This window comes from Poecilia formosa, unplaced genomic scaffold, assembly GCF_000485575.1.
Source record: "Poecilia formosa unplaced genomic scaffold, Poecilia_formosa-5.1.2 Scaffold273, whole genome shotgun sequence".
Taxonomy (NCBI): Eukaryota; Metazoa; Chordata; class Actinopteri; order Cyprinodontiformes; family Poeciliidae; genus Poecilia; species Poecilia formosa.
Window position 1 is genome coordinate 199,703 of NW_006800212.1, and position 26,815 is coordinate 226,517.

The 26,815-nt window shown below is 38.7% G+C and overlaps 2 protein-coding genes across 2 annotated transcripts in view; both read left to right on the forward strand.

Annotated features, from left to right (window-relative positions):
- Nucleotides 1-17,233, forward strand: part of LOC103151165 (F-actin-uncapping protein LRRC16A) — a 49,226-nt gene extending 31,993 nt beyond the window's left edge. Inside the window, exons 16-40 of the mRNA XM_007571055.2 lie at nucleotides 696-800; nucleotides 1,306-1,375; nucleotides 2,266-2,277; nucleotides 3,068-3,149; nucleotides 3,250-3,349; nucleotides 3,799-3,853; nucleotides 5,204-5,376; nucleotides 5,746-5,814; nucleotides 6,981-7,074; nucleotides 7,223-7,321; nucleotides 7,550-7,678; nucleotides 7,908-8,039; nucleotides 8,128-8,303; nucleotides 8,394-8,481; nucleotides 8,675-8,815; nucleotides 9,373-9,390; nucleotides 10,235-10,301; nucleotides 10,544-10,770; nucleotides 10,931-11,043; nucleotides 11,197-11,487; nucleotides 11,563-11,773; nucleotides 12,434-12,470; nucleotides 12,611-12,871; nucleotides 12,975-13,115; nucleotides 13,983-17,233. Of these exons, the coding sequence (XP_007571117.1) occupies nucleotides 696-800; nucleotides 1,306-1,375; nucleotides 2,266-2,277; nucleotides 3,068-3,149; nucleotides 3,250-3,349; nucleotides 3,799-3,853; nucleotides 5,204-5,376; nucleotides 5,746-5,814; nucleotides 6,981-7,074; nucleotides 7,223-7,321; nucleotides 7,550-7,678; nucleotides 7,908-8,039; nucleotides 8,128-8,303; nucleotides 8,394-8,481; nucleotides 8,675-8,815; nucleotides 9,373-9,390; nucleotides 10,235-10,301; nucleotides 10,544-10,770; nucleotides 10,931-11,043; nucleotides 11,197-11,487; nucleotides 11,563-11,773; nucleotides 12,434-12,470; nucleotides 12,611-12,871; nucleotides 12,975-13,115; nucleotides 13,983-14,155 (3,064 nt within the window). The 3' untranslated portion in view covers nucleotides 14,156-17,233. The remainder of the gene's footprint in view (nucleotides 1-695; nucleotides 801-1,305; nucleotides 1,376-2,265; nucleotides 2,278-3,067; nucleotides 3,150-3,249; nucleotides 3,350-3,798; nucleotides 3,854-5,203; nucleotides 5,377-5,745; nucleotides 5,815-6,980; nucleotides 7,075-7,222; nucleotides 7,322-7,549; nucleotides 7,679-7,907; nucleotides 8,040-8,127; nucleotides 8,304-8,393; nucleotides 8,482-8,674; nucleotides 8,816-9,372; nucleotides 9,391-10,234; nucleotides 10,302-10,543; nucleotides 10,771-10,930; nucleotides 11,044-11,196; nucleotides 11,488-11,562; nucleotides 11,774-12,433; nucleotides 12,471-12,610; nucleotides 12,872-12,974; nucleotides 13,116-13,982) is intronic.
- A 468-nt stretch (nucleotides 17,234-17,701) lies between these two features.
- Nucleotides 17,702-26,815, forward strand: part of LOC103151166 (secretagogin-like) — a 14,492-nt gene continuing 5,378 nt past the window's right edge. The window contains exons 1-4 of the mRNA XM_007571060.2: nucleotides 17,702-17,859; nucleotides 18,168-18,238; nucleotides 20,930-21,022; nucleotides 25,618-25,707. Coding sequence (XP_007571122.1) covers nucleotides 17,790-17,859; nucleotides 18,168-18,238; nucleotides 20,930-21,022; nucleotides 25,618-25,707 — 324 coding nt within the window. The 5' untranslated portion in view covers nucleotides 17,702-17,789. The remainder of the gene's footprint in view (nucleotides 17,860-18,167; nucleotides 18,239-20,929; nucleotides 21,023-25,617; nucleotides 25,708-26,815) is intronic.

Here is a 26,815-nt window from a genome sequence, read left to right on the forward strand (position 1 = left end):
CTAGACTTGAGGTTGTTGGTCTAAAATGGCATAAATGCCATGACTGATTATTTTTGCAGCTTCCTTTACAAAGCAAAGGTACAAAGTGCGGCTTATAGAATGTGAATTTAGTGTAGAATACAGCAATCCTTATCTGAAAAGTCCAAGAGTTGTAGATTGTAGTAAATAGGTCATTCAGGTTAGATTGCAAAGTTTTTCAAACTTCAGTAAATTTTGTGATTCAAAAAGTGTTTGAAGACTGGATGTTTTTTTTTTTTGTTTGTTTTGTTTTGTTTTTTTCTGTATACTGAGAATTTTCTGCTGTTTTTTCTGCTTTTTATACTTCCACTGCTCACTGTATTACAGTGAGCATGTTGGTGTATGACACCTGCTGGCTACCAAGGGAAATTACATCATTCATGCAAGGGAAAGTACCCATGTTGTTTGGGGTTTGTGCTTTTGCCAACCTGGAATGTTTCTCCATGTTTTTCTCTGTGTCCTTGTATTTTGCAGCTCTCGTTTTCTTTTTTTTCTTTTTTAATCCTCACGGTATAAATGTTTGTGAAGCTCGGATGGATGTTTTTCTTAAAAGACGAATTAAATACACACCGAGTCACGGGTTTCTTCTACATGAAAAGAACATTGAAATATTGATGCTGGTTTGAGTTGTAGGTCACACTGATTTTATTTTGTTTGTTTTCTTTTGGGTTGCACAGGAAAGGCAAAGAGGTGCCTCCATCATTTAAGCATTTCTTCAGCAGCGCCACGTCTCTCAGCTCCATCAATGTGTCGGGAACCAAGCTGCCGCCAGAGGCTCTCAAGTGAGACAAAAATTCATTCACGAGTTCATATTCATTCCCTTAGATCTCAGCTCAAATTCCTTAAGATGATTCTCAGAAAATCAATTTAAAACGAGCAACCTCTACTTTTTATCAGCATCCCTGGTACTGATCTACACCTTTTTGTTCATCTTTTATTAAAGTGGCATTTTCACTCTAAAATAAATACACGTGTAACTCAACCTTTATTTAGTTTTTAGGTGAATTGTGCGTACCACACTAATTGGTACCTTTGCCGTTAAATTCTCTTGTAATTAAGCACTTCTTGTGTATTAACATGACAAAAGATTGGATCAGAAACTCCATACTGAACTGATTTTTAATCGATGGGTGTTTTTTTTTTTTTTGTTATTATACAACAACTTTTTTAAACAAAAATCCTGATTCATAAACACTAATATTAAGTTGACTCTGTAAATATTTAATTTCCCTTGTTCTGTATATTAAAGTTATTGCATTCTGCATTCACCGTGTAAACTTTGAACAGAGCACTTCTGCTTGGCCTGGCCAGTAATCCCAGTTTGAAGGATGTCTCACTGGATCTCAGCTGCTGTGAGGTAAGACCACTCTCATATTCTACATGAATTAATTTCCTGTTCATCTGCTCAGTTTGTGTCAATAAAAACCAGTCTAAATGATGGGCGCACTAACACGTCCATACGACGAGGGCTTTCAAGATCCATTTGAGAATATTGGTGCTCAATCACATAATTAAAACCTGACTAGTTGGTGTAAACTTTGTTGGACGAGTCATTACACTCAACCATTGGAACCAAGGTTTGTATTTTTTATTGCGCTCTCCTCTTTTTGATTGTTCCTGTTAGCGCAAGTTTTGTGATTCCAGTTTTCATCAATTTGGAAGTATTTCTCATCCAATGCGATGGAGTTTTTAGGAAGCACTTGAAAGCCACTTGACAGGCCAGTGGCCGCGCCAAGAGGCAGCATAATGGACTCGTTGGCAAACAGCAGGGAGTGGGTGATGGAGGAGGCGGGGAACACAGGAGGGGGCGGGGGGTCCAGTTTCCCTCTGTTTCATCACAGGATGCACTAAGGCTTGCTGCCATCTCCTCTCTCCCTTGTTGAACAGAGACAGATTGCCGCAGAGCATAATGACTAAAGATAGCTCATGAATACAAATTATACAGGATGTCTTCTTCTAAAAAATCTTCTCCGACTGAATCTTCGGGGTGAAATGATGCCTTTTCAAAGCCTGTAATGAAGCGTTCGACAGAGGCGGCCCTGAGCTGCTCTGAGCGAGCAAAACGGTGTGAAAAATCCAGCCTTTCTGCTGCTCCCTGCTGAGCATGTTTTGCATGCCAGTGTGTTTGTCTTTGATGAGTTTTGTGTTTGAAAACCAGAATGATCATTAAGCATCTGTGGGTTTCGTTGTTGGTAATTGCTGGCTTGGCTTTGACATGCTGTTTTCTCCTCCTAATGCTTCTGTAAGCTTGGGCATTGTGTAAGTATCTATGCGCTCAATCTTATTTGTCAATGTCTCATTCTTTCCTCGTTTTATTTGCATGTTTGCATTTATATGAATAAATTAGGGAAATCACAACTTTGTGGCAAAATTTCCATATCTGGATTTTGTAAAATTAGGACTTGTGTCAGTTTTATTCTGATTTCTCTAGTAACTGTAATTTAGAAAAAAAAAAAAAAGTTTTTTTTTTCTAGTTTTTATACGTTGAACAATCATTGCAAAACAGTGTGAGAGAGGTAGTTAATAAAACGTTGCCATAAAAGCGTGTTTCCATTTTAGAACAAATGTGTCGGATCTGATACACACAGCTAAAATATCTGTGCATGTTCTCTGAACGTCTGCTAAAGTCAAGCTCTTTTTCCCCTTGTTGCAAGTTGACTGGCCCACAGACATGTCTTAATATCATAAAGAACTGTTCACTTTTACATGCAGCGTTTCCGTCCGTGCTTCCTCTGACCTAACGCCTCACTGGAACCGAGCAGTTTTGTTGTTAGTCCTACGTCTTAGTGGTTAAGTACGATGTGTGGGCTGATCATAAAACGGTCAGACGTTTCAGTTACTGACGAGCATCATGTCACAAGTTGGGGACGGTCAGGCTTAAAGTCGACTATCTCCGATCTCACCATTTAATTTTTTTTGTATATTTTTATGTTTTATGTGTTGTTGTTGTTGAAAACTTTGCAATATGTGATAAGTAAGTCTCCTAATAAACACACATTAACTCTCCCTGCCTTTTTTTTTTTTTTTTTGTTTTTGTTTTTCTTTTCAGCTTCGTTCGGGTGGTTCTCAGATCCTTGAAGGTTGCATTGCAGAAATCCCAAACATTTCCAGTCTGGATCTTTCAGATAACGGTGCGATGGCAACGCCTATACTCTTGTGGACTTCTGAGCCAAAAATGACCAAAGATGTTTGAAGAGACATCAATAAAAATGTAATAATCTCTCTGTTTAGGCTTGGACTCGGAGCTGTCCACTCTTCTCGTTTGGTTGGCCAAGAACCGCTCCATCAAACACCTGTCTTTGGGAAAGAACTTCAACAACATCAAGTCCAAGTAAGCATGCAGAGATGGAGGAGGGGGCGGGGAATATGGATTTGGATGGTGGAGGTATGACTGGTTAGGATTAAAATGAACTTGACACTAAAATTTTTATCCGATTTTATTTTTTTCTCTCTGACGTTCAACAGTGAAGGGACAAATGGTCTTTAAAAACATACTAAGCACGGTGACAACGAGATTTATGTGCTGCTAAAGCTGCTGAGGCCTGTTTACTACAACATGAATTATTAATCATATCAAGTACATGTTTCTTAGCAAAACCCTAGCAAAACCCAACACGACTTGCTGCTCTGCTTGAAATGAAGGGTGGTTCTGCAGAGGAGGCGACATTTTAGATTTTTGTTTTTAAAAATAATTATCACTGCGCTTCTCCAACTCTCATCTGTCAAAGAAAGAATAATTTCCCCATCCCCCCCGCCACCCTCTTGTCTTGTTTGTATTAGAAACCTCGCTCCAGTACTGGATGGCCTGGTTCACATGATTCAAGAAGAGGAGTCGGTAAGTATTTAATTTCTCCACCGTCTTCTCTGTGTAGCGTTGTGCACCGATCAATAATGCTAAAGCGAAGGCATCAAAGCACAGGGTTTGTGTTGCGAGTGTGTAACCTGCCATGTCAAGGAACTGCTACGCGTGATGAGCCCTTCTCCCTGTGGAGACTTAAAGAATTAGTCTAACCTTTCACAGACCCTCTGTCCATCTGCTTCGTCTTATCTCACCCTGTAATGAGAGCTGTAACAAGTTTTACCCTGTTGTCTGCCCTTCTTTCTCTGCCCCCCGTGATGGATTGATGGTCCTTCTGTGCAATGAGTTCAATTTCTCTCTGGGTGTTTATGCAGCGAGGGTGCAGGTGCATCATCATTCGTATTGAGGGTGGAGAGTGGTGTGTTTTTACTGGTATATCAGCTGGCAAAAGTACTCAGAAACTAAAATGGATGGGAGGTGAATTAAGATGCTTAATGGAAAGATGTTCAGCATGTGAACAGCAAGGAAATGTGCATTTTTTTTAGATAAAGAATAATTATAGCAATGACCAAATAAGAGAGCTCTCGTTTTTTTGTATGTGTAAGTTGCACTTTTTTTTTCTACTGCATAGTATAAGCGGTTAACAACCAGATCTGACATCAAAGTGATCGCTTGTTGAGATAAAATGCTCGTGTGGCTTTTGGAAAACCATAAATTTAATACATTCTTGCACACATAGTTATTGTTTTAAATTCAGTGGGATGGGTTTTGCATGTGCAGATGCTGCCTGAAGCTGATGCACATTATTGTCAGAGACACAAAGTCCTGCACCGACATGGAGTGAATTGCCACACGTAGAGGAAGAAGCCATGACTCCAAAACTAACATAAAAAGCCAGATTACAGTGTACAAATGCACTTGAGGGACAATTGCTTTATTTGGGGGGTTACAGTTGAGCCCATAGCAGTATGTTTGTCATTGTGAGAAAACTCCAATTTGTACCATCAACTTTAAAATACAGTAATGTTCTATTGCTTCAATGTTTTTTGTTTTTTTTAAAAGGGAATTATTGTAGAGCCAACACCTCAGTGAGAGTATTAAGCTGCATCGGCATGCTGTCTTTATATGTAGTCACTGCCAGTCTGTCATGTTAGTGCAGTTCTCATTCTCTTAATATGACCCAGTGCTGCAAAATAACAAATTCCTACGTGTAAAAGGTCAATGAAGGTCTATCTAAAGGGCCAAAGCAGATTTTATTACATGACGCCTAAATATTAAATACTAAATATTCTTTCCCAAGCAGCTTTTTCAGACAGAGACATTTTGATCTGATTCATTGTGCTCTGTCCTCCCCTCCTCCTATCGTTCCTTCCCCTCCACCCCCAGCCCCTCACCTCTCTGTCTTTAGCTGACTCCAGACTCAAAAGTGACCTGACCATCGTCCTCAACGCCCTCGGCAGCAACTCCACGCTCACCCGGCTGGACATCAGCGGCAACGCCATGGGGGACATGGGAGCCAAGATGCTGGCGAAGGCGTTGCAAATCAACTCGAAACTCAGGTGACTCCCAGCGTGTTCAGGAAGAAAAGGACCGTCCCACATGTCTGTCAGCCTTGGACTCATCAAACTATTTCTTCTACATGCAGTGACCAATCAGCTAGCTTCCCATAAAATGTTATTGTTAAAGGGGTTATTGATAAGCACAACCAAACAGTATGAAAGACTCAAATACATTGGTAACGACCTCAGAGTGTCACAGTGACTAAAAGATACAAGTGAGTCACAACTCAAATTTTAGTTGATTTATGTTTATGTAGCATGAGCTTTAGGTAACTTCCATGCTTCAAAATCCATATGTCCAATATTTTTTGTGATAATGGAGGTGTGTGTGTGTGTGTGTGTTTTTTTGTTTTGTTTTTTTTTGCACAGGACTGTAATCTGGGATAAAAACAACACCAGCCCTCAGGGCCTTCAGGATGTAGCAACCGCTCTGGAGAAGTAAGTAGAACTGTAAAATCTTTTTATGCACCAATCATGACAGCTTAACGTTTCCACTGACTGATTTACTCATGACTACAATTAGCATGTTGACATAAAGCTATTCTAGATCTACATATTTATGAATTAACATCTTTGACATGGTTACACTGAGCCTGCGCCTACATGTTATGAGTAAAAGCATGTGTATTTTAAAAATACACAGCAAGTGGAAAAGATGAACATCACCCTACCTCTTATCTAAGTTAAAATATCTCTGTTAGCTGTTACAGCAGTGACCTCTTCTACGTTCATGCTGAGTAGAAGGAAACATAGAGGTACTTATAGACAGGAAGGAGGGAGAGTAAAGGAAGGCAGGGGAGAAAAAGGCAAAGTGACAAACGGGGAACTGTCAAATGACAAAATACAACCTACGAGGGAAAAGGGAAACACATCAGAGTAAGGAAAACATCAGGACTAAGCAGATCAGATATCGTCCTTTTGACGCTTCTGTTGAATCTTCCAAAGTGGCTGCATTTATTTCTGGGACAAGCATCTGAGCTCTTGGTGGCTGTTCAGATGCAAACATGTCCTCTCTTTGCAGCTCTGATCCTCCCAGCAGCGCGTCGCCCCATTTCCCCTTTGAGTTGCTGGGTTGAATTATTCAAAGGATGATGTCTTTTTTTTTTTTTTTCTTTTTCCTTGTCCCTGATCGTGATTCTGTGCAGCAGTCATGTGTGTTTTTATCCATTCATTTAATGTTCTTTTGCCTCTGCAGCTCTGCTCATTCATTCCAGGTTTATTTCAGAAGTTCTGCACAGAATGTCAAATGTATGTTTGTGTTAGAAGAAGCTTTGTATTTTATCGGTCAGACTGGAATTTGAGTTAAATAAATATTTTCACAAGTGTGAAAAAAAGAAATAAGAGTATGGGAAGTTATGTGTTTAACGACCTTTAAATGTATGTAAACCCTGTTTTACTACCCATGAATTTTTGCAATGCTTACAATTTTGTTTACTTAAATTAACTACAACTAGATATAATTTATTCATTTATTTTATTTTATTTTTTTGCAACATCAGCAAATGTTTTTTTTTTTTTCTTTTATTGTAAATCTTTGCATATTTTTCTCTGCTTCCATAATATAAACTCGTACTGGAACAAAATGCTCTGTGTATTTGCATTAGAAACTTTACCATTCGCTTCATGCCCATCCCAATCATCGACGCCTCGCAGGCCCTGAAGGCCAGCCCTGAGAAAACAGAGGATGCCTTGCTAAAGGTAAAGTACAGGTTACTTAAATTCTTCTTTTTTTTCCCCTACCTTGCTAAAACAAAATTGTAAAATCAACAAAACACCAACTTTATTTTACATTTTTATGGCTTGTGCTTATTAATCAGACATTTACCTTTTTTTTTTTTCTTCCCAGATTGAGACGTATTTATACAGGAATCATGAAACTAGAAAGCACCTGCAGGAGCAGGCCTATCGCCTCCAGCAGGGCATCGTAACCACAACCACTCAGCAGGTGAATGAGCACAAACAGACAAAGACAAGGATCTCTACCGCGCACTGCTATAAGTTTTTATTTATTTATTTATTTATTTTTTTCCCCACAATGATGCCATAGATCGACTTAAAAAAGTGTTGGACCGTCATTGGCTCCTGTTCTGAACGATTTGTCTTTAAAGGGGATGTGACTGTTTGCTAAATGCAAACACAGTAAATGACCAACCGTCACAATCTTGTTTTCCAGATGATAGACCGAATTTGTGTCAAAGTCCAAGACCATTTGAACTCACTGAAGAACTCCGAGGCTGACGCCATCTTGGAAGACGTCAGATCAGCGGAAAATCTCATCAAGGATGCAAGAAATTCTAAAACGGTGAGGAAACATGCAATAATTTCAGCTGCACTCTTAGTGTTTTGGGGTTTTTTGTCTTTTAGTTTCTATAAAATATACTTTACATAAGCAATAGCTTAATCAAATGACTCTAATTTTAAAGTGCAACTCTAATGAGATTCAGCACATTAGATCACTGCAGCTTATCTTAAGAATGAACCAACATGTTTGTGACGTTGTTGTGAATACTGACTTCTCTGCGTGATCCTAGCTGCTCCGTAACCTTTACCACCTTGGATCAGCATCCAGAGAGGAGCTGAACAGTTCATCAGCAGGTCCCATCCAGGAGCAACTGGAGTCCATGGCTGGAGAGGTCACCACTGTCATGGATCAGCAACTCCAGGTGGGATGTTTGTGCTAAAAATATTTATAGCTGCTGGAAGCTAAACAAGATCGGCATGGTCATTTTGTGATGTGGTCGGGGCCTTCAGTCTCTGCTAGAGTCCATGATGGACACTGCGGAGTCTCTGTGTCCACATGTGATGAAGAGGGGAAATCTTCGTCCTGAGTTGATGAAAGCAAGCTCAACCAAGATGGTCGTACCTAAATGCTTCGTCACTCAAACCCTCCTGGAGCAGTCTGGGGTGGATATCATCAACAAGATCAGGTCTGTATCTCCGCTGCACCGGCTTTGAAGACTTTTTAAAAATCTTTTTAATCGACTTTTTACCTTCTCTCATCTTCTGAAATGACTCAGTGAGGTGAAACTGAGTCTGGCCTCCTTTCTGTCGGATCGCATCGTTGATGAGATACTAGAGGCTCTCTCCACATCACAGCTCACACTGGTAAGAAGACGCCAGTTTACTTCGTCCTGCCACGTCTGACGGAATATATCAAAACAAAACAAATCCAGAGTTAAGTTGATGAGATTCTTAAGTTAAGGCCTCATGTTTGCTAGCGTTATTCATGCTCGGGGAAGCCGAACCCTGTCTACACCCTCTCTCTGTTTTTTGTTTTTTTCATAACTCGTCTCATCAGGCAGACCATCTGGTGCAACGAGGACGCCGCTTGGTGCAGCAGGAGTCTGTGGACCTGGATGTGCCTGAGGAGAAGATTCCTAAACGAGCGTCTGCTGAGATACTAGAGGCAGAAAGGCTCGAGGATCTGGAAACATGTATGGTAGGTGACCACTTTTTTTTTTTTGTGGTTAAACCAGTACACTGGCCAGCACTGGCCACAGAGGATTTTATTAAATCCACTTTTGTTCTTTGTACCGTCTTTGTGCAAACAAATTGTTTTATATTGTGTAAAGTTTTAAAGTGTCAGTGTACCTCTGTCAAAACATTTTTATTTTATACTTTGGTTTTATTACTACCCTGATGGTTTTTTCCTCTGAAGTTTTTTTTTTTGTAATATTTTTCAGGAAGCGATCCGACTCTTATCTTGAGCCGTTTTTATTTTTATCTAATTTACTTTGGTGGCATTTTAATAACTATTTTGAATCACTTCACAGGGAAGACTTAGTGCAGCACAGTCTCCAGTCATCCGTCGTTTCTCTATAGCACTTCTGCTCATAAGTATTTTCACCCCTGCTCTCGATCCTGTTTCTTCCTCTTCTTCCACTTCTCTCGCTGCATGAGTTTTTCCATTTTCCTCCTTAAGCCTTATGGTGTGTTATTTTCTCTTCAATCTTCTCTTCTGTTCTTTCTTGCCCTTTCTACCTTTGCTCCTTGGAGACTCTGTGCTGCACCAGCGTAAGTAACACAGGACTGCCCCGCTGTACACTCCTTTCTCTCCCGTTTTTGTCTGACTTTATTTTTCACCTCTCTTCAATGTGCTTGCTTGCTGGACAGTCCTCTGTGGCTTCTAAGCCGCTCTGTTTCATCTGCTTAAGAATCTGTACAGAAAATGCACTTTATTTGACTAACGGTACTTTGTTCTTCTTATCATCGTGTTGAATAATGGATTTCATAAACCTCTGCACTATTTTTTTATTTATTTTTTTGTCACGCTGCTCTGTTCCGCTTCATAAAGTGCACCGTTTGTCGTCGTCACTATGTGAATGTGGGTCAGAATCAAAATGGGATGCATTAAGAAGTCACTATGAACAGAGTGCATGTTATGATCCAGAGATATATCCCAGCTCAGTTATTCCAATGTTATCCAGTTGTTAGTGTTTTAAGATTTTACACACTGTGAAATTTCAAACTTTTGTTGGTATTTTTGAAGTTATGCTTGTTTTTTTGTTTTTTTATAATACCTGCAAAACTGCTCAGAGTTTTTGGGAGGAATGTTTTGCAAACATTATGATATTCTGACCTCTTTCAGTCATACAAATAAAAGACCGAATGTTACAACACACTGTCACGCAGTCTGCAAAGTAAATGAAAGTTCATGATGACGTGTTTGTAGCTCCGGGTTTTGGTGGATGATAATACATGCTTTTGTTGTTTTTTGGTTTATTTTTGATTTGCACAAACTCAGTGAACTTAATGGACTTCCACATGCATTGTACTAGAAATGCTTGCTTGTTAAAAACCACGACTCCCCCCCACCCTGCAGTTGAGATGTCTGAATAATTTCTGCTGTTCTCTTCAGATGACTCCTAAGTCGAAAAGGAAAAGCATTCACAGCAGAATGCTGCGACCCGTATCTCGTGCCTTTGGTAAGTTGTTTTGTTCTCAATTTAATGTATCAATAACATTTTTTGAAATAAGCTTAGACACAGAGCTGGTGCTGCCAATAGCTACAAATCCCATAATGAGCTTATTTTAACTTCCGAGCAGTCCTTCTCTTGCTCCTGAATGTTTTATTTGTTCCAATTTTTTGGCGCGTGAGCTTATTAAAGTTAATGGAACGACGAATGTGTCCATGTTTTGAGAATCTTATCAAAATCCAAACCTGCAGAGATGGAGTTTGATCTCGACAAGGCCCTGGAGGATGTTCCCATCTACATGGAAGACGCCTCCACTTCGTCCCAAACTCCTCCCACTCCATCTGTGGGTGGGCCCAAAGCGGAGCAGCGTCCGTCCGGAGCGATCGCAGAGCTGCCGTCTGAGGAAGAGAAGAAACTGCAGCATTTCACCAAACTACGGCCGCGAAGGAACAAAAAGATGCATTCTAGTAAAGTAGCTGTAAGTAAAACATTGCTTCTCTATTGCGACTTAACTACCAGTCAAAAGTTAAGTCGTTGTCAATAATTTAAGTTTTTGGACTTGCAAGTGCTGAAATAAACAGGCAAAGAGGAGATCGTTGATACTGGATTTTTCTTTGTTTTGTTTTTTTGTCTTTCAGCAAATTAACAACACTCCATCTCAAGAAGGGGGCGAACAAAATGGTCTCATGGGCAGAGTGGATGAAGGAGTGGATGAATTTTTTTCAAAGAAAGTCACCAAGATGGATTCAAAGTGAGAAACTACTGAAAAAGAAAATGACAGATAAAATAGTCCAAATAAGCTCATTTCCATTTTGTTAAACTTGAACATATTCTTATATTGCATTTGGTCATCTGCTTAGTTTTGACTTTAACATGCTATGCCTCCTCTACTGCCTCCTTTAAGACGGGCTTTGAAGAGCTCAGAATCTCAAGATGGAGAAAAGAAGAAGAGTAAAGGAGGATTTCTGAATCTCATCAAGCGATCCTCCAAATCCGATAAGTCTGATAAGTCTGACAAATCAGATAAGTCAGAGAAAAGTCAAGCAGCTCCAACATCCTGTGGTGCGCCCGCAGCCTCTGCTGCAGCCTCTGCTGCAGCCTCTGCTGCAGCCTCTGCTGCAGCCTCTGCGATCCCAGAGGAGCCCTCCTCTCCAAAGGTGGCAGTCAGGAGCCCACCTCCTGAACCAAAGTCGAGGTACAGCTAACCCACGATCACGCCTAACGTACGCCTCAGTTTCAACTCCTCTGACGGCGTCTGTCTCCAATCCAGAGACTCCTCCACCCGCTCACAGCCCACAGACTACAGCAGCAGCTCCGACCGGTCCGAAGAACTGAGGACTCCGGACTCCATAGATGAACCCTGGGAGGGTTCGGACGGCAGGGGAAGTCCTCAAGGCGGGAAGAGGTACACTGGAGTGCAGATGATGGGAAGTGGCCTCTTGGCAGAGATGAAAGCAAAACATGAGAGGAGAGCATACAAGGTGAGTAACGTCAGCTGGAACAAAAAATCATGTGGTAGATTAGGGAATAACAAAACCGTCCATTCGCTTTCTACAAGGAATTTTTTCTATACACTCTAGTTTGAACACCTTGAGAACATAAAAATAACTAGAAATCTGGGTCTGGAAAACTTTGATCTCAGCATTTCTCTATGTGACACAACGCTCTTGACTTCAATCAGAACCTTTGAATAAAATGAATGTCTAATCCAATTGTTGTCAGCAAAATTACACTAATTGTATATTTTTATTTGACTTTACATTTGGGCAGGACATTTTTTTCCCCCCCGATGATTTATTTATTCTCAGCAGATTGTCCCAATGTAATTCCCTGCATGTGCTTCACATTTGCAACATTAGTATTTTTGGGCTGCAGATAAATAGTCATAGAGCTGCTCCAACCCTCTGCTTGTTCTAGCAGGTTTCCAGGTGTGTGTGCAGGTGAAATGGGGGATCACTGTTTTCTCAAAGCAGGTCGTAGAAAGCAGGAGCTGCATCCTCGGTGTTTCACTGCGTCAGTCATTTATCCTCTGGGATGTAGCTGTACATTTGTGTTCTTTTAGAAAACTGCATTAAAGAGAAATGGCTACATCTGTTTGTAACAGGCAGTGATTCCATATTTTGTCTTTGTGTGTCTTGCAGTCTTCCAGCCCTGACAGGCCTGACAGCAATGCAGCAGGTAAGATACAAGGAGAAATTTATGATTAAAAAGGATAAAATGAGGCAACGTTCAGAAAAAACTTTTGCAAGGCAATGTACTTAGATAGTTATTGGTGGTCATTTCAAAGAGTTATTTTATCCATTTGTATTTGTTGACAGCCAAGTCCCAATCCTCAACTACTGAAAGCAAGACTTCCAGTTGTCCCACTAACAAAGCCAATGCTGCTGCTGCAGAAAAGTCCTCGCCCCGTAGTGAAGCCAAGTCCGAACCTTCCGCTCGCCTCAGAGCCACGTCTTCCTCAACGTCCCCTGCAGGACCAGTAAACCCTAAGCCACCAGTGCCACAAGGAGCAAAGCCAGCCCTGGCTGCACGGCCCACCATCCCCCAGAAGCCGAGGGCCAGCAGCGGCAGGAGCACAGGTATGCTGCGCAGTCTGCACAAGCTGTCTGCAGCTTTTAGAATCACTTTTTAAAAACGGCCAAATTTTACAAAGTTATATTTCATGCCTGTTTTTTCGCATAGATGAGAGTTCAGCGTCCCCCATCGGCAGCGGCCATGCATCTCCCAAAATTCTGCCCTCCACCCTAAAAAGGACAATGTCAGAAAAAGACAAGGAGCCCATTCTGCAGACCGGAGTTTCCACCAACAAAGGCCCTCAGGAAGGTGAGTCACAAAATCAGCTGAAAACTTTCACTTTTAAACGCTAAATAATCTTGGCGGCCCCTTATGAACAGTTTTAACTGTGTTCATCTAACAGACTCAGTTCCTCTGTGACCTCATGTTGCTGCTCTGTGTCTAGCATGTGACAGATGTGACTGATGGATTCAGGCCAAGAGCGTTGCTGATTGAAACTGTATTTTATCTGCTGCGCATCATAAATCAGACATGCAAAGTATGTATTTATTTTTTTTACTGTCTCTTTTTGTATCGAGCAATCCTTAAAATCAGTTTTTACAGACTGTTCAACCTTGCATTCAAGTCGATAGTAAGAAAAAGAACGCCTTGCAAAAATAATTAGCAAATTTTAAACCTTGAAGCCTGATGACATTTTGTTGTTTCACTTGTTAACTAAAATCTAAAAGGTTTTTTTGTGAATGAAAGCTTTCGCTCTGTAAAACATGAATGAAGCAGATCAGAATATAGATCATGTACTGAGGTACACACAATTGTTGACAGTTCTTTTTAGTTGGAAAACACAAATGACTATAAGATTTCAATTACTGCATTTATTTGTTTAACAAAGACCAACATTAAAGAGAGATGTGTTTGGGTTTCTTTCAATCGACCACAGTGACGGGAAGAATCATCAAATTTCAATCCTTGATTTTTTTTCTCCCATTTTCTCCTCTTGTCTTTTACTAAAGAATAGAGTCGAGTTTATGACATGGTAAATAAATCTCCTGAGGATAGGTCATAGAAATATGGCAAAATATCTATTTAAATGTATGTGCTTTTGGCTTATTTTTGTTTTCTTTTCCATTTGTTCCAGTTACATTATTAATGTTGGTTTATTGTGTCTCTTGTTTTCAGTGAAGTCGGCGTCAGACGCTGCTCAGAGATCCAGCCCTCGCTGCACCAACGCTGATGACCCAGGCTCCTTCAAAACCAAGGACAACTGTGCAAACACAGACAAAAGCAAAGCAACCAGAAAGAAGTCCTCGGACTCGGGGGAAGAGGCAGACAAGGACTTTATACTAATATGAGCCACTCACCAAGTCTCAGGCTCCTTTATAGAAAACTAACTCCAAGGGAACAAATCTCCCATGGTTTATTTTTTACAATATGATTCATACCTGCAGGTCCAGTTTGACCACAAAGTACAAGTCAGACCTGGCAGGCATGAGAAGCAGAAACACAGTTTTGACCTTAATGCATGACGGACATGACCGCAGTGGACGCAGTACGCCTCCAAAGCAAAAAACCAAAACTGTGCTTCGTCTCGTGAGAGCTTCCTCGATCCAAACAGTATTTTTCTCCAGATGTGCTGTCAGCCTTGCTCATCCTCACTTTTCTTACTAACTCTTCAGGGTCTGAGCAGATGAATCATCAGGGTTTGGTCCTACTCACTTATATGTAAATAATAAATCACGAAGTGGAGTCAAAAGTTTGACATCTCTAAAAATAAAGCAGGCTGCTTTGAGAGGGCGCGATTACAACTAATTACTGTTTTCTACGGCTTGCTGCCACAGCTCGACACCCAGGGACCAAACGCAACAATGACCGCCATACCACTTCACTGTACTTGAAGCCAAAACATATTAGCAAATCAGGACCGTCTCTGATATATTTTTGATGGATTTTATAACGCTGGTTTTTCTGCATGTGCTACTAAATAGGATTCAAAGTGACTGAAAATGTTATGCAATTTCGTTCTTTAGTTATTATTTACAGGAACAAGCAGGTTTCAGCTGAGTGTCTCAGCAAAGACGCAGATCAGAGATGTGTGGTTTACTTTACAAGTGCAACAGCTGCAGACTGATGCACACTAAGCAACAGTGTGTAATACTCCATGTGAAAGCTGGAGTGGCCATATGATGTGTTACTGCTTTGAGAGGACTGTGGCACTCTTTGTCTTTACTGATAATCAGCGTATGGCTTCAGCACTGTTAAATAATTGCTCTTTTATATTCAAACACTGTGGAAATTTTTTTTTTTTTTTTCTTAATTTGGGAGAGGAGCTTTGGGAATATAATTAAAGTGCAATAGAGAGCTATGTTTGGTTCTTTCTGGAGCATATCTGTAGTGTAATTTCTTAAAAGAAGTTTTGAACTTTTTTTGTTGTTATTTTTGCAAATAAATAACATTGAGAATTTGAATTGCTCCTAGAAAGACTTGAATCCCATTCATTAAGACTATGCTAGTGCTCTACATGTCCAGTGACCACAAGGAAATCTCAATAGAAAAAGACAGTTCGAGACAGTCTTAGTTCTTTGTGTATAAGCAAAAACACTGAAGGAACTCCAGCACACAAGTTTGTTTTTTGTTTTTTTTTTTAAAGTCTGCCTCGTTTTTCTTCGTTTGATTAGCGATTTGAAAATGTTCTTAATTCTCCTTTATGCCTAGGAATTAAGAAATGCACAGAATAAGGGCGGTAACCGTACTGCTTGTTTAAAAACCAATAATGCACTGTGTGGGGTGAAAGTGAACTGTCGGTGGGTGTATATTAATTGTGTGGCATCAACTTGGCCGTCGGGCCGATTCTTCTGTTTTGGTTTTAAGTCGACATACCTGTTTCACACTGCTGTAGAGTTTGACTAATTATGAAAATGAATTTGTGTAATAAAAAAAAAACTCTAGTGTAAATGAATGATGATTAACAGTACACTGTTTACAATTTAAATATTTGATTGTTTTCTCAAATATCTCCATGCCATGCAAACGCAATATGGGATGATCGCTATATTTCTGTTCTGCTATGTCATGATTGTGTTGGGGTAATTCTCAATTTTCTATGACTGTTGTCACAGTAGAAACAAGAAAACATAATTGTTGCTGGGATAAAAAAAACAAAACAAAGCAAAAAAAAAAACATAGATTAATGAAATATGATGCCAGACTTCCAGGACACATGGCTGTAGATTTTTTGTGTCAGCATTCTGCCACTGTGTGAAGGCCACTGCATGCAGCAAAGTGTACAGGACCCTTAGATATGCAGCTTGAATCAGATTTTATTCACTGTCCATGTCTGGGTAAATCTGGAAAATGGACAGAAAAAGTTTGATAAAATCCGAAATTTCAGAAAACGACAGAGTGACTTTTTCAGAGCGGCAATCTTTGATTTATCAAATTAAAACTTGCATTTTATTGAATTGAATGTTTTTTTTGATTACTGGCAGAACCCAGGTCCAGCTTAAAACCTGACAAAAAGACTTGAAACAGGATCCAGAATCTAAATCCTACTTTGTCTAAGTTTCAAGAAAGTTTTTTCATTCCTATTAGTTTTGCTTGAAAATTTGCAAAAGAACAAAGAAAGTGTTATCCCAGATCACAAATTTTGCTTTAAATGACCAAGTTTCATTAGTAAGTGTTGGATTTGTTTGTGCAGTCTATTTTATTTTATTTTATTTTTTATTTCTTTTCACTTTAAAAGATTCAGATTGAAGTCGGGGCCAGAGCTCTGACCAGTGCACCTTTCCCACAATGTGGTGTCTGATGATGTCCTTTTATGGCGTTACAGTGGGGTTGACCTTTTCTTGTCACTCTTCACGGTTTACAGATATTATTTTTGGTGTATATAGTCAACCTGTCGTGGATGTACATGACTACAGAATCATCTTTTTTTTTTGTCTCTGAAGTGTCTCGAAAAATGACAGGATGCTTCTACATTGCATGTTGTTTAAATTTAATCCACTCATATGTGGCTGTGTGCAGTTGCCATTTCTGAGCTTTTCTTTTTGGTGTAGCAGCAGCACAATGCAGCAGAGTTCCTGTTGCATTGCGATGGAGACTGAAAATAAGTTGAGAATTATTCAACATGAGCATCTGGTTCTTTCTGTTGCTGTTCAGTGTACAAACATGCCAGTACTCGGTAGCACTCGGTCTAGACGTGCCAGTCTGTGTGTGACTGCATGATGTGGCTGTGAGTTTTTCTGTATGTACATATGTGCTTTCTTACACGTAGGGCCCCGTGTGTTTGTGTGTGTGTAACGTAAGCACATGTAACACATTCACACGCCTATGTGAAAACATGAAATCCTCTGTTGTTTTGGTACTAAGTGCACTACTATACTAAGGATCTGTTTGTAACTTATTTGAAATAAAATAAAGCGACTGAAGGCTGATGTTCTTTCTCGATTTGTATGTTTGCTGTCACTTTGAACATGTTTTAGAAAACGAAACAAACTTTACCTGGGACTACATGATAGAAAGTGAATGTTTGGTCATCTATTTAATTAAATTGATTCTTATTCTGTCATGACTTGGCATGTTTTAATCATCCTCGTGTTGTGAGTTTTTATGCAACTATTAATACTGATTAAAATTATTTTGCATTCTGCTTCACGTTTTCATTGGTCTCATTTGGCACATTTCCAGTCAGCCTCTTACGAGAACTTATTTTTTGCTTTGCAGTGTAGCAAGACCTCCACTAGATGGCGCGTGTGTTTTGCACTGTAAAATCCCACATTAACAGACTGACTTGGTGACATACAGAAGAAGGAGGTGTGTTTTTTTTTTTTTTTTTTTTTTTGCAAATAACGGTCTGTAACACTAACCTAAAGGTAAAAGTTTAAACAGTTTTCATCTCTGCCAGACGGCTGAGGAGTGCAGCACAGTTCATCTCTGCAGACGTCCTTGTTTTTACGTATAGAAGTTTCAAGCTTCCTTTTCTTTGGAAAGATGGAGAGCTCTTTTGACAACCTGGATGCAGCAGGTTTCTTGGAAATCTGGCAACACTTTGATGCAGACGGTAAGGACATTTCATGTCATCTTGCTATTCTTTGCCTATTAATAGACATTGTTGTTTAATATAAAGCATTTTCAGATTTGACAATTTTGCTGGGCTTGCATTATTAGACCTTAGATGGTTTGCTTATATCATGGATGCAGAATCAACTGTGATGCTATAAATAGGTGTGCACTGAACAAGTAAGAGAATAAGTAGATTTTTTTTTATGGGTTATTATTGGAAAATTGTTTATGAATCTACTTTTTATACACAAAGAAAAAAACCTGCTATACATCCCAACTGTTTGATTTTTGTTCTTGTGTTTGTAGATAATGGCTACATTGAGGGTAAAGAGCTGGATGACTTTTTCCGGCACATGATGAAAAGACTGGGGCCCCAGGTGAGTGAATGTTTTATCTGTAGAAATATGCCACTAATTTATAAATACACTTTCACAGACAGTAGGCAACAGATTGTGGCATCATCTGCACATGTTTCTAATTGTACAACCTAAAAGCAGCAGCAGTGTGGTGCTGTTAATTGTCTATGAAATTGTCCATATTTGAAAGGTTAATAGGGTTCATATCTTTATGGAGCACATGTGAGAAAATTTAGGCTTAGCATCATTTACTGGGGGATAAAAAAAAGAAAAAAAAAACCTTGAAATGAGCAAAAATGATAGACCTCTGCTGTCTGGGTAGCCAGAGATGTTTGCAGCCGTCTGAATGGGCGAGGTCTCGGTAGTGATGCTGGACAGTACATTTAAAAACACCCGAAAACTATCAAAGAACAATCTAAGTCGATACAGTTCCAAACAGAGATGGAGGAAAAAGAGCCTGTTGACCACGTTCACTAATGGCACATCATGTTTGCAGAGCAAAGTTAAATGTGGTTAAGCTGAGTAATGGCCGAGCCCTTTCCCGGCCCAGTTTTAATGGAAACTCCAATAAGCATACATCCACTGCCTGTTGTTCTTCAGCGTTCTGAGCAGACTCCCTTGGATACTAATTGGGTTTCACTAAAACAAACAGATTGCCACACTTATATTACTCTCTTCTTTTCTGATGTTTGCTCTCCGCCACTAATGCCCTCAGGACGGATGATGTTCAATGGATTTCTGTCAAGCTACAAAGACACTGCACATCCGTCCCATCTGCTCTGGCTGCCATTTACTGTTGTGCATCATCTTGTTGCCATTTGTTACTGTGGTTTGTCAGCTTTCTATCTTTCTTTTTTTTTTTTACTCCAATATAATCAGTTTCTGTTCATTGTACTATACTGCTGTATCAGTAATTTTGAAATTTGATCTGATGTGGAGTTAACATTTTGTCAGGTTAAATTACACACACATATTTTTGTATAACCAAAAGGATGTATGAACAGAAATAGGGAACAGCTGTGACACCTCTGACGAAGAAAAAACATGTCAGGTGTGAAGAGACATTAAATAACTCAGCAAACTGTATACCATATAAACAAGTCAGTTTCAGTGATTTATGATTTTAAAAAAAGAAAAAAAAAGCCTCTTAATTGTAACGTTCTGATTTGACAAGTTAATGTGTTTTGAAATTTGAAATGGAGTCAGTTTGGATGCAAAAACAGAAAAAAACAAACAGTAAAATACTGTATTAGGTTACAGTTTGCATCCTTTTAAGCTGAACACATCATGACTGTGAATTATTTATATTTTCTTTCGAACCAAGGCTAAAATATAAAGTAATTTGTCATGTTGCCATGGCATGACAGGAAATTTGTATCAGGGCATCTAAATTATGTTAAAATCATTCGGTTTAAACAAAATGTCTTCATAATGTTGCAGGTGGTTTGGGGAAGTAGTAAATCACATGATGTGTAATTTTTTTTTTTTGTCATATATGTTGTTGTATTTATCTGAGACCTGTCAGCAGCCAGATGTTATGCTTGTCTTTGTTTTCAGTGTCATTATCTGAGTGACTGTTATAGTGTGTGTCTCTTGATCTCGATTCGTGATAACTGTGGCCCCTTATGGTCTGCAGACTGCGTCTCCTCTGCCCCGCACAAAGCGATCATTCAAGGTTTAAGCGCCATGGATCAACAGGTTTCCATAGCTACAGGAAGGTGACTGAAAATTAGAGTGTACAATTTAGAAAGTTGGTTGCTAAGTAGAATAATTTCAGAACCTGAAAGTATAATTGCCTTCAGATGTGACTGGAACCTAAATTGATATTAGTTTTATAGAATATCTGGAAAAACTCAGACAAACATACAAAAAAAAAAAAAAACCCAAACAAACAAAAACAAATGGATCTCAGTCTCAAACTGTTTTTTTCATATGCCCAATCCATTTTACACATAATATTATTCTACCCCATCATCTCCCGGCGTTAGCAATTTGCTGCTATTTACTTTTGTCTCAAACAGTATAGACAGGGAGTGGTGACCCCTGCAGGTCTGGAGTTGTCAGGACTCAACTGCTGCTTGATTAGTTGGATATATATATATATATATATATATATATATATATATATATATATAACACCTGAGACCAGAGGGTCACATGGGAGCTGAAGTGCTGCTGTCAGTCTTACCTCTTTATCTGCAGCGCTTCACAAAAGAGTAGGTCTATTGTTTGCAGATAACCCTCACAGTGACATCCTTTAAAAATGCTACTGACTGATTTCTACATCTCACAAAGTATGCAGTCAATTTGGGACATTTGATTTGCAGAGAGCCAAATAGTCAATGAAGGGTTTCTGCTTTATTGGATATGTCAAACAACTTCTGTCGTTGGACGACATGGTTAAGGTCAAGTGCCATAAACCCTGTTAGTTTGCTTGAGTTCAAAAAACAGACCTTGAGGGAAGAGAAAGTCTTAGATTAAAGGTGTATCCATGGAGACGATGCCAAAAACAAATGTGACTAAGCTGGAGAGGTAGACTTGTTTTTTTTTTGGGGGGGGGGTTATGTAGTCTGGTTCTTTATATTCTTTACATTTAAAATTTTTGTGTTGCATTTCCTTCAAAATCAGACTTTATTCACCCTGATTAATTTATCTATAAACAAAACTGAAAAATCAGCGATTCATTTTGATTTTGCTGTTTTTTTTTCACAGGAGAAAGCCACCGAGGAGAGAGTTCAGAGACTGAAGCAGAGGTTCATGTCCGCCTATGATGTGACTGCTGATGGTAAACTACAGATTCAAGAGGTACGATTGCTCATGCCTCATTTATATTAGTCATAAACCAATTTAAAGATATTTCTAACAGAATGCTGCTTCAGTTAAACAAAAATGAATGGTAGCATGGAGGGTTTGGGCACAGGTTTGTTTGAAATAGGACCGATTATAATTAGATGATAAAAGACAAATGACGGCCAGCATTACATTGTCCAAGATGTTGTACAAGCTGATATAGACTAGCTCTCTATCAGCTTGTCTTCTTCTCATAATCCATCCTGCTGCCACTTGTTCCTCATTCATTGGGCCAGGCCATATTCTCCTGTTGCTCTGTGATCCAGACTGATGTTCTCGTGCTTATTGTTGTGTTTTTTTTTATTTTTTTATCCTGACCAGGTGAGATAAGATGATCAGTGTTAATCAGCTTATCTGATTACACTGCATATTTCTGACCTTATCTTTTCAAATCATCAAAAGTTTAATAACTGTTTTACAATGATTTTCTCAGCTCCTGTAAGAATTGCAGCTGAATCATTTCTAATTGCACATATCTTATTCCAAGTATGTTATGAAGGCTGTTCAGTGTGGCATCTGGCTTCAGGCCTGACAATAAAAAGGTTGTCTCAACAAGGCCACGTAAGCAGAAACTCTTTGAGACTGGTTGTGATCTGGACAAGCTGGAAAACAGCACTAATATATGTATTATGCGAACATTTTAAAACTGTTTTTAGTTACTCTAAAATGTAATTACTATTATCCTTTGGCCCTCTTTTCTGTAACTTCAGCTTCCTCTCAACACAACATTTGTCACATTTGTTTTCGTCAGACATGACACATTTAAAAGCTGCTTGCTTAGAGCCTACTTCCTCTTTACACTACAGCAGCATCATCTGTCTTCAGCCTCATTCCTTTTCAATCAACCACCTTTCTCTTAAAACCATTTAAAATTAACACCAACATTGTGCAACATAAGAACTGCTGTCCAAACCATCTTGTGTTCTCAAAAGCTCCAAGGTGAAAAGAACTCAATTGTTCCTCACTCATAAAATACACATTTAATAGTTGAATGCAGCTTATTTCAGTTTTCTCTAGTAATTTACTGATTCTTACTGGTTTAAGTCGCCTTTATTATTTTCACATTGATCCCAGGCTGCAGTCTGGCTAATCAGGATATCTCATAGTCTAAGACAACATAATCCTCTCCAAAGTAATTAAGTGTGCGACTTATACCAGAGGACAGAAACTATTCATTGGGATCACTCCTTTGATGAATTACACCCACAGAACCAAAGGCCTTGGCTTCCTCTAATACTGAAGGAAGAAATCAATATGCATTTTCTATTAGTGGCTTGTTACATGCAGTGATTTATTGTGGTTGAAGCATGGACGGTGAGCTCAACATGGTATGCCCCTGCCTATCTGATGTTTTTTCTTTATTAAAAAAAAAAAGAAAAAAACAGATTGTGAATCCATAACTCACAGCTCCTGCCAAGAATCAGTTCCAACAAGTGCTGTTGTAGCAGTTTCAGATGTTTAACAGGCTACAAGCTCTCTATTTCAAATCTACCTGCACTGATCTTACTTAGAGGAGCTCGGTAGTTATATATGATTGTAACTTTAAATTCATTTACATTAGAAGTTTTATGTATATGTATTGATTGGTTAGATTTATTTCATTTTATCCCATAATGCTGAAGCTATAATTTTTTGGTTTAACAAGCTTATTAAGCGTGGAGGCAGGATACTCCCTCTTCGTTCCCTCAGCAGTGCAACCAACATCCTTCTGCTTTCTGCAAATAAACTAGTTGTTATTTATATCTGTGTGTCACCATGTTTTTCTTAGTAATTATTTCTGGGTGCTTTTAAAATGTGAGCATATGAATGCTCAAATTTCATGTAGGATTTAGTTTAACAGGATATGTAGTAAAGCTTTTATATTTCACCTTCAATTCATTGTGGTTCTGATCTGTGTTTGGGTCAGAACCCAAACACAGGTTCTGACCCAACCTGTGTTTGGGTCAGTCGGTTCTAGTTGGTTCTAGTGAACCGACTAGAACTAGTCTAGAACTGAAACTCGGAGGTCTTATTGTTTTGTGCTTTTGCAGTTCTGGTCTTTATGAGAAAACTGATATGAAAGAAGCAGGTTGCCACAGAATCAACAATTTTGTTCTGATCATGCATCAATTCTTGTCCATTTTGGAGAAAGTCATACCAGCTGTGATGACCTCTTACCTATTCACCTCACAGGACTGTAGACATTTTTGGGCCAAGGTTTCCTATTTTGAGTCAGTTTGGCTCAACCATTAACCAGAAGCACAGTCAATGGAATTAGGATGTAATAAAAACCTTTACACAAGATGTTAGGACTAAACATTTTTGTGAATTGTTTTTCCATAGCTGACCCAAAAATACTTTCAAATTGAAACGCTGCTTGTAGACAGTTACTGAATTTGTATACTCACTTTTTTTTCTGCATTAGATTTGAGCATAATGTAGAATGTTACTTTAAATCACTCTTTGTGAAAGCACAATTGATTTGTTTGAAACAAAATCTCACATGCAATGATTTTTTTTTTAACCATGGTGGTTGATTTTATATTAAAGTGGGGCACAAAATGACTGGCACCCTTTGGAAACATCCTGGGCCGTGACTATTAAATTGCAAACAAAACTCAACCTAACAAAACACAATAAACTTTAAAGCTAAAGCTAAATAATTTGTGTGCAGCATAAAGTTTTTTTTTTTTCCATTTTAATAACCGCACATTACAAATTCTAATAACCTCAGATTGTACCAATAATCCTTAAAGGCAACCAAAACTTTTACATTAATACCTTCAAAATTCAGATTACTAATGCTTTCTGGAAAACAAGAAAAGCTGCTGGTGTAAACAGGATGTTTAGACTACTGGTAAGCAAAATTTACAACCATTCTATCTTACACAATGTACTGTAACAGTATTTTCTTACAAACCATCTTGTGCTGAAATGCATCTTTAAGTGAAATTGTTTCCACAAGTGAACTCCAGTGTTGTCACTTTTCTACTTGATATTCTGCGCGTACCAAAGGTTCAGCAGTCTTGAAGGCTTGTTTAATAAGACGTCTTAACAGATGCATAGAAGTCAAAGAGGAAGTCAACAATTTTATCTGCAAGCCACAAGATCCTGTCATAGTTGCACAAAGTGCTGGCATGCTTTCAGTGTCTGTTCATGTATATCAGCAGAAAGAGAAATGAACTACATTCAGCTGCTATTGCCCCGTTATTGAAGTGTAAAAGCTAGCATATCGAGTATAGAAAAGTTTAACGATGACCACTCTTGTCAAACTTAGTAAATGTGACTACATTGTGAACAATTCTCCTGTTGAACACATCACAGTGGTGATGTAAAGCTGCCAGGTGGAGGCATTTTTACCAGCAAAGCCCGTGGAAACCACTTTCTGGTTTTATTTTAGAGCTGTGCTGACTTGGTCATCATTTACAAAAACACAAATTGGAAAAACAACCCAATAATAAACTTTTTTGGTGAAGACCTTTTGTGCCTTTAGCTGTCATCTGTTTAGAAAATGAGCTTAAATAGTTAATACATCTAATGTGTAGAAAAGGCCTTATAGGGATGCCTCTGCAGAAAACAGCACTGTTGGTGAGTTGCCCTTGTCATGGCTTCATCTTTGTCTTCTGATGGGGTGAATCCTTTATTACCGTTCTCATCGGAGAGTTTAATCCACTAATGTAGAGCTGGCTCATTAACAACTGGAGCGGATCCAGGTCAGCTGGTGCAGAGGTCGTTCAGCGGAGGGTTTGTAAATCTTTCCTTTATGGCGTCCTGCTTAGAAAATCAAGTCGGAGTTTATCTCTTTTAAAGATATGTTTAGCTTTTCCCCCTTCTGAATTACCAGATGTCTTCAATACTTTGAATACTGTCTCCCATTGTGCTTTAAGGTTTGTAACAGGGAGCAGACATCTTACACATCAAAAGCTGAATGGCTTCCTTTAAGCTTACGGAGATACAATCACTTGATGCCACTGATTCATGAAACTCTGCTTGGCTCCAGCCTACTTAAATTATCTTAAACAACGATCTGTTCCTGCCCGTTCTTTATGTGCCAACATTTTTCTTTTGCATGTTCTACGTGTTCGAACAGAAAAACGGAATAAAAGCATTCACTATATATCATGGAATCAGCTCCAGCCTAAACTAAAGATGTCTGATCTTATTTCCCTGGAATTTTTTTGAGCGGTTCTTAAAAAACATGCAACATGAGTCCATCAGTCAGTGTCATAGCTTTTAAATTGTTTTGTATTATGTTTTAAACTTGTGCATGTGTTTTCATTTTGTGCAACCAGGTTGTTGCAGATTTCTTCCCTCTTGTTTTTCCTGGTTAAATAAAGGAAAGAAAATTGAATACATGAGAATTTATTTCTTCTGTGGGGTGCACCAGTTATAGAAAGATGTCTCAATGTGACTGCTGAGTTTTTGTTGAGGCATTTTTTTTTAGCAGGAAATGGTTTTAAGTAAGACTACCTATATCTTACCAAGATAAAATTGAACTTGTAGAGACTTGTAAAAGCCAACACTATGTGCATCTTTTCACCGAGATCTCTGCTTGCTGTCTTGTTTTCTAGCTGGCCAACATGATTTTGCCTGAAGAAGAAAACTTCCTGTTAGTTTTCAGAAGAGAAGCTCTACTGGACAACAGCGTTGATTTTATGAAGGTGAAGATGCACACATTTACATAAACATGAAAACGATGTTGCTCAATGACGAGGTAGATTACTTTGATAGGTTTCTTGGTCTGGTAACCATCAACAGCATCTAATCTTTAAAAATACATTTACTTGAAACATCCATGAAGTTATCTTGCCTAGATCGATGTGAAGTCTCTGTAAAATGACTTTATTCAGTCATGCCTATAATAAATGGTGCTGTTCTCCTGTTGACCAGAAAAGACAGTACGAGTGCATCGCTCCACCTTTGCCTTAAAAGTTATTTCAGTTTCTTTATAATATCATCGTGGTCCAGGCAGCATACAAAGTATTGCCACATAAACCAGCCTTTCTTAAAGCGCATACTTGGACCTGGAATCTCTGGCATGTACAATTAGTCCAGTGATTCTTGAGAATAGGGACAAAACAGGTCCTATGGATAAAGCACAAAATTTGAATAAAATATACACAAAATATAATTTTTTCAAATATCTGACTAAACTAATCTGGGTCATGTGAGCACAACAATGTATATTTTCCTGAATATTTTTTTTTATTTTAAACATTGTAGTCAGTGGATGATGCCTGTAAAATTCCTTGTCCAGGAGCAGAACTCAACACATTACAATAGTTTAAAACAATTAAAGAAATACCAAAATTACATATTATCACAATTAAGTATAAGTAGTCATATAAATAATTATAAAAGTATCAATAAATTGAATTAAAAATCATTTTTATATATTTTCCAATTCCATTGAAATTTGTCCCTAGTTTTTGTCAACACCGTCAGACATGAAAAGAATGTAAAAAAAAATAAAAAAATCAGGCATTATTGGGGGGCACCAGAACTTCTGAGGACCCCAGGACGTCGTCTTTTCTCTTCCTTTGCTAAGAGGGCTAGTTAGCTCTGGTTAGTTTAAGTTATTCTTTAGTTTTTTCTTCTGTTTTATTCCTAAGTTGCTTGTCACAACCATGATGTGTCAACTCCATAACTGATAATTTACAAAACTTTGATGAAATAAAAGCTTAATTTTAGTATACTGTAAAGATTTCATGGACCTGATGAGCTACAATATGGCCTCCTTCAGAATAACATCATATAAATTGAGATAGT